Source organism: Triticum dicoccoides, chromosome 5B, assembly GCF_002162155.2.
Source record: "Triticum dicoccoides isolate Atlit2015 ecotype Zavitan chromosome 5B, WEW_v2.0, whole genome shotgun sequence".
Lineage (NCBI taxonomy): Eukaryota > Viridiplantae > Streptophyta > Magnoliopsida > Poales > Poaceae > Triticum > Triticum dicoccoides.
In genome coordinates, this window is record NC_041389.1 from 119,423,430 (window position 1) to 119,436,498 (window position 13,069).

Below are 13,069 nucleotides of genomic sequence, written 5' to 3' on the forward strand. Positions count from 1 at the left end.
CCACTGGCCCCAGAGCGGTACTACCGCGGGAGTAGGAGCGGTACTACCGCTTGAAGCGGTACTACCGCTTCTACTACCGCTTCTAGTGCCGCAAAACCCGACACGAGAAAACACCAGTCTCGAATCGAGGCGGCAGTGGCGCGGAACAGCTGCGGTACTACGGCCGAAGCCCGAGAGCAGTACTACCGCCCTGCGGAGCGGTACTACCGCTGAGAGCGGTACTACCGCTTCGTGGAGCGGTACTACCGCTGGAGGGCTTCGGCGGTACTATCGCTGTAGACCGCGGTACTACCGCTGGCACAGGACGAAGCGGGTACGGAGGAGAAGTTGCAGCTCCAAAGATGCGAAAGGAAGACGATGGGTGTGATTGGGATGTGTACGTGTTGATTCCACCCTAGTCTTACCAAAGCGGATCCCCTCCTAATAGAACGGTGACTCCTATAAAACTAGTCCACCAACAACGAAACGAAAGAGCTACACCGTCTTGAATAAAACACCGAGGGGAGGAAATCATCTCGTGCCAATGGATGAATCTCTGAAAGAACTTAACGCACACGATTAGTCCGCAAAAGCATTGTCATCAATCACCAAAACCACTTGGGGATAAATATGACCTTACATCATGTCCCCTGCCTCCTGTTACCATTAGCCTTAGACGCACAGTTCGGGACCCCCTACCCAAGATCCGCCGGTTTTGACACCGACACCTCCCGCTAACCCTCACACCATGCGCACTCAGGCCAAAACAGGTTTCCACATGCCCTCTTGTCGACTCAATCTTCTCGCCGATCTCCAGGGGGCTTCACCACTTCCCTGCACCTACCGAGCAGCCCTGGCTGACCCACGCCGGGCTAGTGCCATGGGTGATGAGTACCGAGCCCTTCTTGAGAACAAGACCTGGTCACTTGTTCCTCGCCCCACCACGGCTCCGGTCATTAGTGGGAAGTGATTTTTTGGCATAAGTATAACTCTGACGGATCCCTCACTCGCTACAAGGCGCGCTGGGTTGTCCACGGGTTTTCTCAAACCGAAGGTGATGAGACCTTCTCTCCAGTCGTTAAGCCGAGCACCATTCGTGTCGTTCTCTCCCTTGCTACTTCTCACTCGTGGCCTATTCACCAGTTGGACATTAAGAATGCTTTCCTCCACGACAACCTTACCGAGACAGTTTACTGTCAGCAGCCCCTCGGATTTGAAGATCCGGCTGCCCCCTCGCATGTTTGTCTTCTTAAGAAATCGCTTTACGAACTTAAGCAAGCCCCTCGTGCATGGTTCACTCGCTTTGCCACCTATGCCTCATCCATTGGCTTCGTTGCCTCTAAATGCGACACTTCTCTTTTTATCTACAAATCCACTACCTACACAGCCTATCTCCTCCTATACGTTGATGACATCATTCTCACTGCATCATCCCCGGCGTTCCTCGACTATGTTATTTCTCTCCTTGGTTGTGAGTTCTCCATGACAAACCTTGGCCCTCTCTCTCATTTCCTCGGCGTTGCTGTCTCTCGCTCGTCTTCGGGACTCCATCTCTCTCAGCGACAATATGCTTTGGACATCATCGAACGAGCCGGTATGACCGATTGTCATCTTGTTCGTACTCCTGTCGACTCCGGCGCCAAATTCTCCATATCCTACGGTGACCTCCTCGATAACCCTACTATCTACCGCAGCCTCATCGGCGCCTTGCAGTACATGACGATCACCCGTCCCGACTTGTCCTACGCTGTTCAACATGCCTGTCTCTTCATGCACGCCCCTCGCTCCTCTCATTACAACCTTGTCAAGCGCATCATACGTTACCTCAAAGGCACCCTAGACTATGGCTTACATATCCACCCATCATCGCCCACCACTCTTCTAGCCTACTCCGACGCTGACTGGGCCGGCTGCCTGACACTCGACGTTCTACCTCTGGGGTTTGCGTTTTTCTCGGGGATAATTTGATATCTTGGTCGTCGAAGCGACAACTTACTGTTTCCAGGTCGAGCGCTGAGGCGGAGTACCGGGCCGTTGCCCACGTCGTCGCTGAGACGGCTTGGCTGCGACAGTTATTGGAGGAGCTTCATCAACCCATCGCCAAGTCTATTGTGGTTTACTGTGATAATGTCTCTGCGGTTTATATGTCGGCTAACCCCGTGCAGCACCGACGGACGAAGCACATCGAGATCGACATACATTTTGTCCGTGACAAGGTTTCTCTGGGCGAGGTGCGCGTGTTGCATGTTCCTACTTCTTCTCAGTATGCAGATATCTTCACAAAAGGACTGCCTACTGCTACCTTTGCCCAGTTCAGGTCCTGTCTCAACGTTCAGTCGTCCCACGATGAGACTGCGGGGGGCTGTTAGACTACCTGTGCTGGTCTCCCGCACAACCGGCTTGAGTTGGTCATGTGTAGTTTATCCCGCCGGCATTGCATGGTGCATGCAGCGCAACCTCCCATCGATCTAGGATCGACTGTTGTATTCTGTTAGTGGCTGCGCATGTATCTCCCTCTCCTCTCACTGATGTACTCTCTATATTATGACCCCTTGTGGATGAATACAAGTGTGATGCATCCCAACCTCATCTCAGTTCCTAACACTAACCATTCTAGCCACCTACACGCGTGAGAGGAGGAGATCCACCTTCGCCGAGCTCAGCTCCCCGTCGACCACATTCACGATCCAACCTTCATCGTGGATTTGTGGAACCTAGGATACGTGGTTCACGGACGAGCATGATGACCGGTGCCGATCGTCCTACACCGCATGCGCACCTCGTGCTCCAGCAGCCAGTCCGTAGCACACGCTCCAGCACACGACCCCATGGTGGGGGAGGAGGGGGCCGAGGAGAATGGCGAGGTCTACAAGAAGGCCATCGAGGACTCCAAAATCGGCGAGATCGCCGAGTGGCCCGGCCTGGCAGTGACACTAGCCGCCTACAATGTCCTCGTGTCCGAGCCGGAGTCTAGCCCACAGGCGCATCTAGAGAAGAAAATAAGCATCTTTTTTTTTGAAAACACTCGCCTCTCAACGGTCAAAAGAAAGAGAAAAACCCGCCACCCTTTTGCGGAGATGCAAAATCGTAATCCTTCGTCTCAAAATAAGTGTCTTGAGCTTAGTACAAAGACACTTATTTTGGGACGGTGGGAGTAGTGAACCACCCCACTCGCCATTTTAGGCACCCGGCCACGTTGTCCTCCCAGCCTACACTGGTACGCCCCCTCCCTCCCGCTCCCGCTCCCCCTCCCCCTGTTTTTTCTTCTCTCTGCAAAAATCCAATAAGAAATCCTAAAGTTTTAGTTTCTGTCTTTTTCGGTGTGCAATCGATTCGTATTTTCCTGTCCGAGATACTTGAATCTGTCTGGTTTCTTTTAAAAAAGGATGAACCTCAGAATCCCCGGAGCTAGGGTTCTTGTATGCTTCTGAACCTCTGCCCTCAATTTGTGATTCGTTTAGTTATTTTTAGTGTTTTGAAGGTTTCTTTGGTGGCTAGACAGAAATTCTTGCTCATAAACTTTCGATTTTGAGACGGTTCTCTAAAAATATACCGCGGATCTTAGTGCTCGTGCACATTTAGGGTTCTTGCCTCTTTTCCATTTCAAAAAGAGGTCCTTTTTACCGAACAATAATCTGTTACTATTTTTATTCTTCGCCTTTTGCTCCTTTTCCATTGCAAAAAAGGGTTTATTTTCCGGCTTATTTTTTATTTTTTTATTCTTCTGGAGATAGAGAAAGTATTTATTCAGAATGCCCTCAATCGAACTTGTGGACCTCTTTTTAACTACAATTCAGCTTGTATGCTGCTATACCTGCCTGCTATTCCCCTTCAGCCTTCACTGACCTGCTTATGTTCTCCCTGCACAGATCAGCTCGGGAGCCACTGGTGTGGGCGTGTAGCCAACAAATTGGTGTTGGTTCTCCATTTCCTCAGGTGGTTCTTCTCTTTGTGTGTGTGTGATTGCTCTGATGCTGATTGTTTTGTGGCTGACGGCCATGGAAAATGGTCGGCCTCTAGGATTTGCGTTTCAAGAATCACATGCTAGCTTGTAACCCTAATAACTTATATATCCGGTGTTTTTGTTTGGGTTATTTCCTCTGAGAATTGTTCTGATAGATGTTGATGTCTTAGTGATTGTTGTCAGCATTCTTCTATTTCTAGAAGAGGTAAAATAAAGAAGCACACACTGTTATCCTTATTCCTGTTCTCCTACTAGGTAAATATGTAAGTTCTAGGTAGTATTCCTTTTAGATATAGTGCCTCCTTTTAGATTGTCAAATGCTATTCCTATTTTTTCTGCAATTCTTGTCCGGTGAGGAAAATAGCGCCTCACCACTTTTTGCTGAATTTCCATAAGCTGGTACTCTCGCTATTTGAAAATATAGGCCGCATATAGGTGCTCCTAACATGTTGATCTCTTTCTTGCAGATCAGTTTAGTGCATATCTTATGCTATAGACAACTTGCACATTGAACAATTTAGAGAGTACTTTGACTTCACACATGATTTGGATTAGCTAAGTACTCCCTCCGTCCGAAAATACTTGTCGCAAAAATGGATACAAATGGATGCATCTAAAACTAAAATACATCTAGATACATCCATTCCTCGGACAAGTATTTCCGGACGGAGGGGGTAATATTTAATTAGTAGTTATGCAGATGCTGTCGCTTTTACTTTGTGCCCAGTATGTCGTCTGGAGGTGCTATGGTTGATACTTCGTTTATTAGCTGGCATGTAATGCTGTAATGCTTGACTCTTAGTGGTGTGGATCGATGTAAGTCAGTCTGGTACTGAACCTGGTTTTGTGAAATCGGAGGAGGAAAGCCTCTCTTTTGCTCAAAAAAAGAGTAATATTTAATTTTGCTTTTACATTTCAGAAATAAAAAAAGAATGGGTTGAGGAAACTATTTTGTTTTTGTGAATAAATAAGTGAATACACCTTAGGTGGGACCCAAATGACCTTTATTATGGGGACACGTAAGAATGTTTCAATATCATCATCCATCGTAACTAGTACTCCAGTTGTTATTATTGCACAACATAAACTCGTAGCGAAGAAATTTTGTGTGGATGAAGAATAGAAGAGCATATACAATATAATTGAAGTGATATATACTCATTAAATGTCTTCAGTGGAATAACCAATAATGCAACTTAAGAGTAAAAATTGTACACTGACTTCCTAGTTCCAACCCCCGATTCTGATTTTGGCCATCTTGGTGGACTAACCCAAATGGATCTATATCCTGAATTTTTTTCCAGACTATATGGCTGAGACGGGAGATGCAAGTCGCTTGCCAACATCCCTTGATGTGCTGGCTTCAGATGTTCACTCCAGGCTGGAGTTCCACAGGTATGCCTTCATGGACTGTGTTGGCATTAAAAATGCGCTTCACTGTGTCATCGAAGAAAGGGAAAACCTCCAGCAACGACAGAATGGTAAATGCTGTTGTGTTCTTCTTAAGATCTTCATATACTTTGCACCGAATAGTGCCCGTTTAGATCAGAAATCTGTTGTCTTTGGTATTGTTACTTCATAAGGACAAGGACATCATTTGATATTATACTTCCTAAGAAGATCATGTCGTAAGAGATAGATTTTGATGGCATAAAAAATAGGATAATCTGCAAAGCGAGAGTTCATTTTCTCCGAACTATAGAAATACTACAGATACTTCACACACTTTTTCTGGTCAGTCAAGAATACGTAATAAACCTGACAAGCAAAACTTTACGCTCTATCCTTTTTGGTATTGTGACCAGCGATTGACCAACTGGTTGCTGAAAAGGACAGCCTCACTAAAAAGAATGAAGAGCTCGCAGCAGAGCTTGAATCTCTGAAGGAACAGCTCCAAGCAAGGGAATCGAGCGATCAACAGCAGGGAAGTGGTTTTCAGCAGAGCCACTCTGGAATGGTAAGTAGTATTTCGTAGAGCAATTGTAAATCATTGTTAAATGCTTATCTTTGCTGCTTTGGACTAACATAATGACATGAATAATTTGGTGCATGGAGCCTATGGAAAATAGTTCTGCTTACCTAATGCACCTTAATGTTTACTTGTCTGCAAAACCACCATTGTTCAGATTGTGGTGGGCAGTTTAATATTCTCCTAATTGGAGTCTTCTGTTCTTCATTTTATTAGCTCAAATGATCTTGGAAGATTTTTTTTGTGCAGTAGTGTCTCTGGAACATTTGTATTCATCGGGTCATTCACTACTAAACTAGTATAGTGACATGGAATCAGTGTATTATCTTAGAGACTTACCAGAGTTCAAAATTTCCCACCTTTTTGGTGTCTGTATTTTCAGTATCATGTAATGCCCGGACGAATCTTTATGCACCCAAATTTCTAACCCAGTTCTGCATTTTTTGTAAACAGAGCCTTTTCTATCTTCTATTTATTTATTTCCTGTGTTACCTGCTTACTTAAAAATTTCGTGTGAAAGCAGGCACACCCAAGATTAATGCTGAAAAGGAAACGGCAATCTGGAGATGAAGATGTTGATGAGCATGAGCTTATGGAAGATCTTTCCGTTATAGATAATCCTGATCAAGGTTTAAACACTGAGCTCGAAGCTACTAGAAAGGAAATTTCTGATATCCACTCTAAGCTGATTGAGGTTCGGTTGTTCTCTGTTGATATCAGATACAGCAGACATTCCCATCACACTATGTGAAATCTTATATATAAAGAAAGTTGATACAAGAAGTTTGTATTTCAGGGGTTCGCTGATCTTAGTACTACTGGAGGAAGGAATATCGCCCTAAAAAACATAGGGCAATTGGATGACAGGCCATTCCTGGCGGCATGCCGTAAGAAGCTGCCTGCCGAAGAAGCACAAGAAAAAGCTAAAGAAGTACACCGTGTTTGGCAGGGGCATATACAGAACCCAGAGTGGAATCCCTTCAAGACTGTCACAGTTGAAGGTATCCCGAAGGTAGCAGTTAAACCATCTTGTCTGAATATCTAAGTTCTTCCACAGTCATAACTTGCGGTCTATCAGTTGATTCCAATGATAGATACTGAACTTACACTGCTACTTGATTATGTGATTAGGAGATTATCGATGTCGATGATGACAAGCTGCAAGGGCTATGTGCTGCATGGGGTGAAGGGGTGCACAAGGCTGTGGTGAGTTGTTTGGTAGAAATTCAAGAAAGTGGCAGGCTGGGAGATAGAAACATTGTACCCGAGGTCTGGAATTACAAGTGCAAGAGAAAGGCCACTCACAGTGAGAGCATCGAGTACTTGTTCGGTCAAGTGAAGCGTCTGAGTGACGTGAAATCCAGAACCCGCAGGTATGACTGCATGAGTTTAACATGTCAAAAATTCTTCTGCCTCTTAAAGATTGTTTACTGTGATTGGAGTCATGTTTTCAGGAGACTACAATAGAACCAACAGCTCTGCTCCTATAAATCTTTAGTCAGCTGGTGCAATGCATTTCATTAGCCTTTTTAAATGCATAATAGTTGCATCGGAAGACATGATTAGGCTAAAAAATACTTTTTGGGATCTATGCAGCGCAAGGTGACCTTGTAGAGGTGTGGTGGTGCAACAGGATGATGACCCACAGGTAATTGACTGTACTATGATGAAACTATTATGAGTTCCTAGACCTTGAGACAGAAAAAGAGGAACTCAACTGACATTTATATGCACAATAAAACAATGTCAATTGAAATTAATATGCATTGCATTTTGGAGAAACATTCAGGTGCTCCCAAACCAATGTGAACCGTCTATTTTATGTAATGCCAAACTAATATGTACTGCATTAGGCTGGTCATAGTGGGAGTAACATAGGTAGTAACTTAGGTGCCACATAAGCAAAAATGATGAGGTGGCAAGTAGTTAATGAGGAGAGAGGCAAATAGAGTAACATAATATGTTACCATCACATAGCGCTTCCCAATGCAAAATGAGTCTACAAAGTAATAAATGAAGACATGTATGTTACCACATATATGATACTACCCACTATGAAGGTAGTAACATAGACTAGTAACATATGCATGTTACTAGTCTAAGTTACTCTCCACTATGAGCAGCCTTAGCTGTTAGCTCTTGCTGTAAGAGGCTATGAATGAGAAAGTGATTCAAGTCCTGAGCGACAGGTAGCTCGGGATCTTGTTCACTACTGTCTGTGCCTCAATGATCTATTTGCCTCTCTTTATTGGGACAAAAATATGCATGTGCCATTAATAATTTGTGCATATCAATGTTGTAATAAGTTGAAGAATAAAGTTGCGCCAAATGATTATCATGGCATAATAATAAAATTATAACAAATGACCATATTTTTAGTTATATGTAAATAGTATTAGTCACCAAAATTCCAATAAACCATCTTTATCCAACATATCATTTGATATGCTCTACATTTTATAGTAATCGTAATCTGTAGACTTGACCTTATTTATAGTGATATGGGTAATAATATATGATATTTATTGATTGGAGGAGTGAGTTTTAGTTTTGAACATAACTAGGAGGATATGCGAAACTTTTTGAAGAAATGTGTAGTTTCAATGTCTACCGGCAATCATATAAGTTGTTTCATAAGAAGAAGTCGTCTTTCTTGGGCCTTGGTATGAGAAATGTATTGTATGTATGTTAGTCAACATGCACATCATCTATAAATTGGAAATGTGGAATTAAAATTGTATTTTTTCCCGTAACACATATAGCAGCAAGAAAGCATTTGATCAATGGAAGGCTAAGATTAATATATTCCTCTTACCTCTTGTTAGGTAAGTGGTATCTTAAAAGGGCACGTCATTCTAACATCTATAACACCAGTAGGGAAAAAAATAACTACAGCGGTTCAGTTATAAGTGTTTTAATGTTGTTGTCCTTATAGCAGTGCATATATAAGTGCAGTATATTTCTAACAGATTTTGTCTTGTCCACTCAATCTTCACAATATCTTTGTTACTTCACATTGTGCAGTGGCTAGGTAGAACCTGTCTGAAGGTGAAGAACTGAAGACTGGAATTGTCAATGAATCATATCGCAGAACAATGTTAGGATTTATGTGTTATGTATCTGTTTGGTACCATTTATAACCTCTGGTAGAGTGCCGGTATTAAGCTTTTGCGTGCAACTCTTTTACCAGCAGATCAGCTATGTTTCAGTAATCTGGTAGACTCGGGTATCTAGCTTAGTGTGAACTCTGAACTTCGATATTTAACGTGCAAGACATTTCTATGAATGGCTCAATGTTTGAAGTAACATGTGTCTATATTTTCGTACAAAGATGTGGAAAAATAATACTCCCTCCGTCCCATAATATAAGAGCATTCACGACACTAGTGTATTGTCAAAAACGCTCTTATATTATGGGACGGACTAGTGTCGTGAACGCTCTTATATTATGGGACGAAGGGAGTAATATGGTGACAAATAACCTCATCATCTATTTTTGTGTGTGCAGATCACGTAGGTGTGTGTGTATGCATATTGTATCTCAGTGTGCTCTGCGGATGTTAGATAAGTATTTCTTCTTTAAAATGAAAGAATGCTAGTCTTTTTTTGTATATAAAAAGTGTATTTGAATTGAAGAATGAAAAATATGTGTATTTTGATGCATCCAGCAGAATAATCAAACCTATGCCATTGTTTTTTTCGATAAAGGGGAATGTGCGGCAATCAATTAAACAGTTTCTACAACAACAAAGTCAAGAATAAATGGAGACATCAAGGATGCACAGAACTACATTATTAAAAGAAAAACAAGAGGGGCATGACACTGAAATGTCATGTTGAAACCGTCAACATGGTAACAGGCATACTACCCTTGATAACACATAGACTGCGATAAAAGAGACACCTTTAGGAAGGGAAGACGAGCCACAACCATTGTTAGATCTAAGTATCTAACCACAAAGTGCTAGATGAAGGTTTTCATCCTCGGAGGCGACGACTCTACTGTGTGGCTTTCTTCCCCTGTAGGCGACTTGCCTGGCAACTCTCCCTCTTGCCCCTCACCTCCACCAGATTCCGCTGCTTCCCTTCCTTCACTGCGTCCGGCGTCCTCTGCTCCACCCTGGTGCGGGCACAACCGGTTCTGAGCCTTGGTAGAGGAGAACAACTATGAGCCGGGTGTTGCAGTTCCGACACAAGCGAGGTGAATGAGCTTGGGGGCTCTTCCATGGTGGCGAGTTTGGATCAGGGTTCAGGAAAGCGCGTTGCTTTTGTGCCAAAAGGACGCGGTTCCATCTTCTCCGTTGCCGGCGACTTGGGTAACCTTGTCTGGAGAGTCATTTCGTCCATATTTTGCAGTAAATCTAACTTTCTCCAATCGCTTGAGGGCGATGTGGGATCCTGGGCCTTTGCCCTTGCTCATTGGTGGCTCCAGCTTTGCCGATCTTGCTTGGGCGCAGGGTAGTGCATCCCTGCTTGCCATCGTCACTTGAGATGGCTATGGCAGGGCGGTCGCACAGAGGAGAAACCTTGTATCTTTGTCCTTGTGGACGCTATGCTCATATAAAGGAAGAGTCCAAGCAGCCAAAAACATTACAACTCCATACATAAAAGGCTAACCACATCAACACATAGAAACACATGCCGACCCAACATCTAAGGCGACTACTCGTGACTCTCTACCGACAACCCACATGGGAACGGATCTACCCTAATCAACACAACAGATCACCAAAACACAAACTCCCGCCCAATGAGCCTAAGGACCGACTGAGCTAAAATCGGCACGTCGTCGAAATCCAGCCCATTCCTATGGTGCCAAAAGACATCAGAACACAAGACAATGGAGGTCCAGAGGTCGCACGAAATGAGATCTAGTGACACTATTTATGTTGGACTTGTCTTTTATCTCTCTCTCTCTATATGTGCATTTTGAATTTCAGTTTATAATTTTTCACAATTGCAGATGCATATCTTGTACCACATGGCCCATGTGGTAAGCAACCTAAAATAAAAAGCATATTTTAAACAAAAGTATAGAGTTATAAAAATTTACAAATCTGCATTTTAAAGGTGATATCATGGTATCTTTAGAAGTCTTGGTACCCCTCTTCGATACCCAGCTATGTTCCCCTTAATACCCACCCCTTTCTTAAAAAAAGAATGGCCCGAGACCTCAGGCTCACACGCGTCACTCGCAGCAGTTCGAAAGAAGCACACGTGTTGCCCAGAACAATCTAGACGAGCCAGTCCCGCGTATACTTAAGCAACCATAGCGTGTCCCACAAAATACTCGATTCACCTCACTTTCACCTTGCGACTGCGGCCAGCACACTATCCACCTCCACGTCCACAGCCAACGCCCGATCTCCCATCCCATGGAGCAGCGTCACGCGGACAAAATGCCGGCGAGCGCGCCGCATCACGACGAGCATCCGAAGCAGCAGTCTCCCGACGAGGAGGAGGCTTCTTCGCTGAGCCCCACGGTGGCGAGGCTGGTCCGGGAGTCCATCGTCTCCAAGCCGGCGGACGGCGGGAAGGCGGCCGCGGACGGCTCGTCGGACATCCTGGCCTTCGCGCGCTCCGTCGACCGCGTGGACTCCAGCCTCGAGTAGCTTCGCTAGTTTGTGCTTTAGTATCCACGCTCACTTGCTTGTATACCGTAGTAATAAAACGCTCGACAGTTTATTTCCCTTGTTGTGAGCTGCAGAACACCTCATTCGCATCCTTGTCTTTTCCCCCTTTTTTTCAAACTGAGAAGCAAGGTTGCTAATTAATAATGGGATATCTGCGGTGAGTTTGGTCAACTTCCTTGTTAGAATAAATCCGAGGCACTCCATCAATCATCCGAGGATCAAGCAATCGCACGAGCACGACACTGAGATTTGTTAACGAGGTTCACCGATATGGCTACATTGCCGGGGCCTGACTACGGGCGCTCCTCCCCGTGACACCGTCACAATACCGCACACCGGCCACCCGGGCGCCGGCACACGCCGCCGGCTTCCCCTTGCGCGTCTGTGCTATTATGCTGACATAGGTTACATCGTGTGTCTACCCCCGCTATATAAGAGGGGTCTAGGATACAAGTGTCCTATTAGGACACGACTCCATATCCTATCAAACACAATACAACTCATAGTCCAACTGTAACCTATCTTGTACACTATATTCGACACAACTCCAACAAACTCCACCTTGGCGAATATACTCCACCACTCTGGATTTGTCCATGCGCCAAACTTCCATGTACATTGGACTTGAGCTTATCCCATGAGTACCGCTGCTACTCCAAAGACTCTATGTGACTCCACCTGCAACTTGTAGTCCCTTCTTTTCTTGATCACAGTCAACACTCGAGCAAAATTAAGTTCCTTGTTACTTTAGTTTGTGCTCCCAACTTAGAGAGTATCCGTCCAACGCCATCACACACTGATCACTGACCTGCGTGAAAGTGAACAACTCACATATTAAGTGTCACACATAAGAGTTACCTGAACTCAACATCACCGCTCCTTTCTTGACTGCCTGTCTGAAACTTGAAAGAATTTCACCATTGCTTGTAGTCATCCCAAGTCAAATTCGCAGTTGTCTCATCACATGTATGACCACCAGAGCCCTGGCCCGTCTCCATGTCCCGTGCATACCGCACGCCTTGCTGCTATTACCGCGTCGAGCCTCCGCTGTCCCGGTCGAGTCTCAAGGGTCGCGAAACCACACCACTCAATCCCCACTGCAGAGTATCACCGATCATCGCCGACCGATGACGAGTTTCACGCTTCCATCAGACCACTGAGCTCCAGTCCGAACTGCATGTTACTCGCTTTTTTCCCGCCTGAATAGGCTTCGACTCTCTGTCGACTTACGCCGTAGCCCCTCAATCAGCACCGAGTGAAGTCCTCCAGACTCTAGCTCCACCTTCAACATGACTCCATGGTAGATGATCAGTCCATCCCCCACGCCTCATTGACTTCAAGCTCTGTGTATACACCACCTTGAATCAATCCCGCGCCATAGTCTTGTCAAAGCCACACAAGCCCTCGGGGCCTGCGCCACGTGTTTCCACGCCCAGAAGTCGGTCACCATCAGCACCACGGACCTATGTCGTCGTCGCCGATCCCACACCGTCTTCTGTTCCAACCGACTTACGTCGATCCCGT

At 45.1% G+C, this 13,069-nt stretch overlaps 2 protein-coding genes across 3 annotated transcripts; both read left to right on the top strand.

Moving 5' to 3' along the window:
- The first annotated feature begins 3,120 nt into the window (after window positions 1-3,120).
- On the top strand, window positions 3,121-9,218 carry LOC119307724 (factor of DNA methylation 1-like). Of its 2 annotated transcripts, none has more exons than XM_037583800.1 (9): window positions 3,121-3,196; window positions 3,849-3,915; window positions 5,248-5,424; window positions 5,749-5,900; window positions 6,436-6,606; window positions 6,709-6,924; window positions 7,044-7,285; window positions 7,509-7,560; window positions 8,937-9,218. In XM_037583800.1, the coding sequence occupies exons 3-8, from the start codon at window positions 5,253-5,255 to the stop codon at window positions 7,516-7,518; spliced, it is 963 nt and encodes a 320-aa protein (XP_037439697.1). In that variant the 5' UTR covers window positions 3,121-3,196; window positions 3,849-3,915; window positions 5,248-5,252; the 3' UTR covers window positions 7,519-7,560; window positions 8,937-9,218. The 2 variants fall into 2 exon arrangements, with proteins under 2 accessions (XP_037439697.1, XP_037439698.1); XM_037583801.1 differs by lacking the exon at window positions 3,121-3,196 and adding an exon at window positions 3,215-3,398.
- Window positions 9,219-11,216: 1,998 nt separating this feature from the next.
- On the top strand, window positions 11,217-11,681 carry LOC119305271. Its single transcript, XM_037581842.1, has one exon. It carries the CDS (start codon window positions 11,288-11,290, stop codon window positions 11,522-11,524), a length of 237 nt encoding a protein of 78 aa, XP_037437739.1. The 5' UTR covers window positions 11,217-11,287; the 3' UTR covers window positions 11,525-11,681.
- Window positions 11,682-13,069: the final 1,388 nt, after the last annotated feature.

What these genes read in the sequence shown, in the direction of transcription:
- LOC119305271 (XM_037581842.1), top strand. Translation starts at nt 11,288, where the DNA reads ATGGAGCAGCGTCACGCGGACAAAATGCCGGCGAGCGCGCCGCATCAC.
- LOC119307724 (XM_037583800.1), top strand. Translation starts at nt 5,253, where the DNA reads ATGGCTGAGACGGGAGATGCAAGTCGCTTGCCAACATCCCTTGATGTG. An exon ending in CCTCCAGCAACGACAGAATG is followed by an intron (nt 5,425 to 5,748) that starts GTAAATGCTGTT and finishes TATTGTGACCAG; the next exon opens with CGATTGACCAACTGGTTGCT. An exon ending in TCCACTCTAAGCTGATTGAG is followed by an intron (nt 6,607 to 6,708) that starts GTTCGGTTGTTC and finishes TTTGTATTTCAG; the next exon opens with GGGTTCGCTGATCTTAGTAC.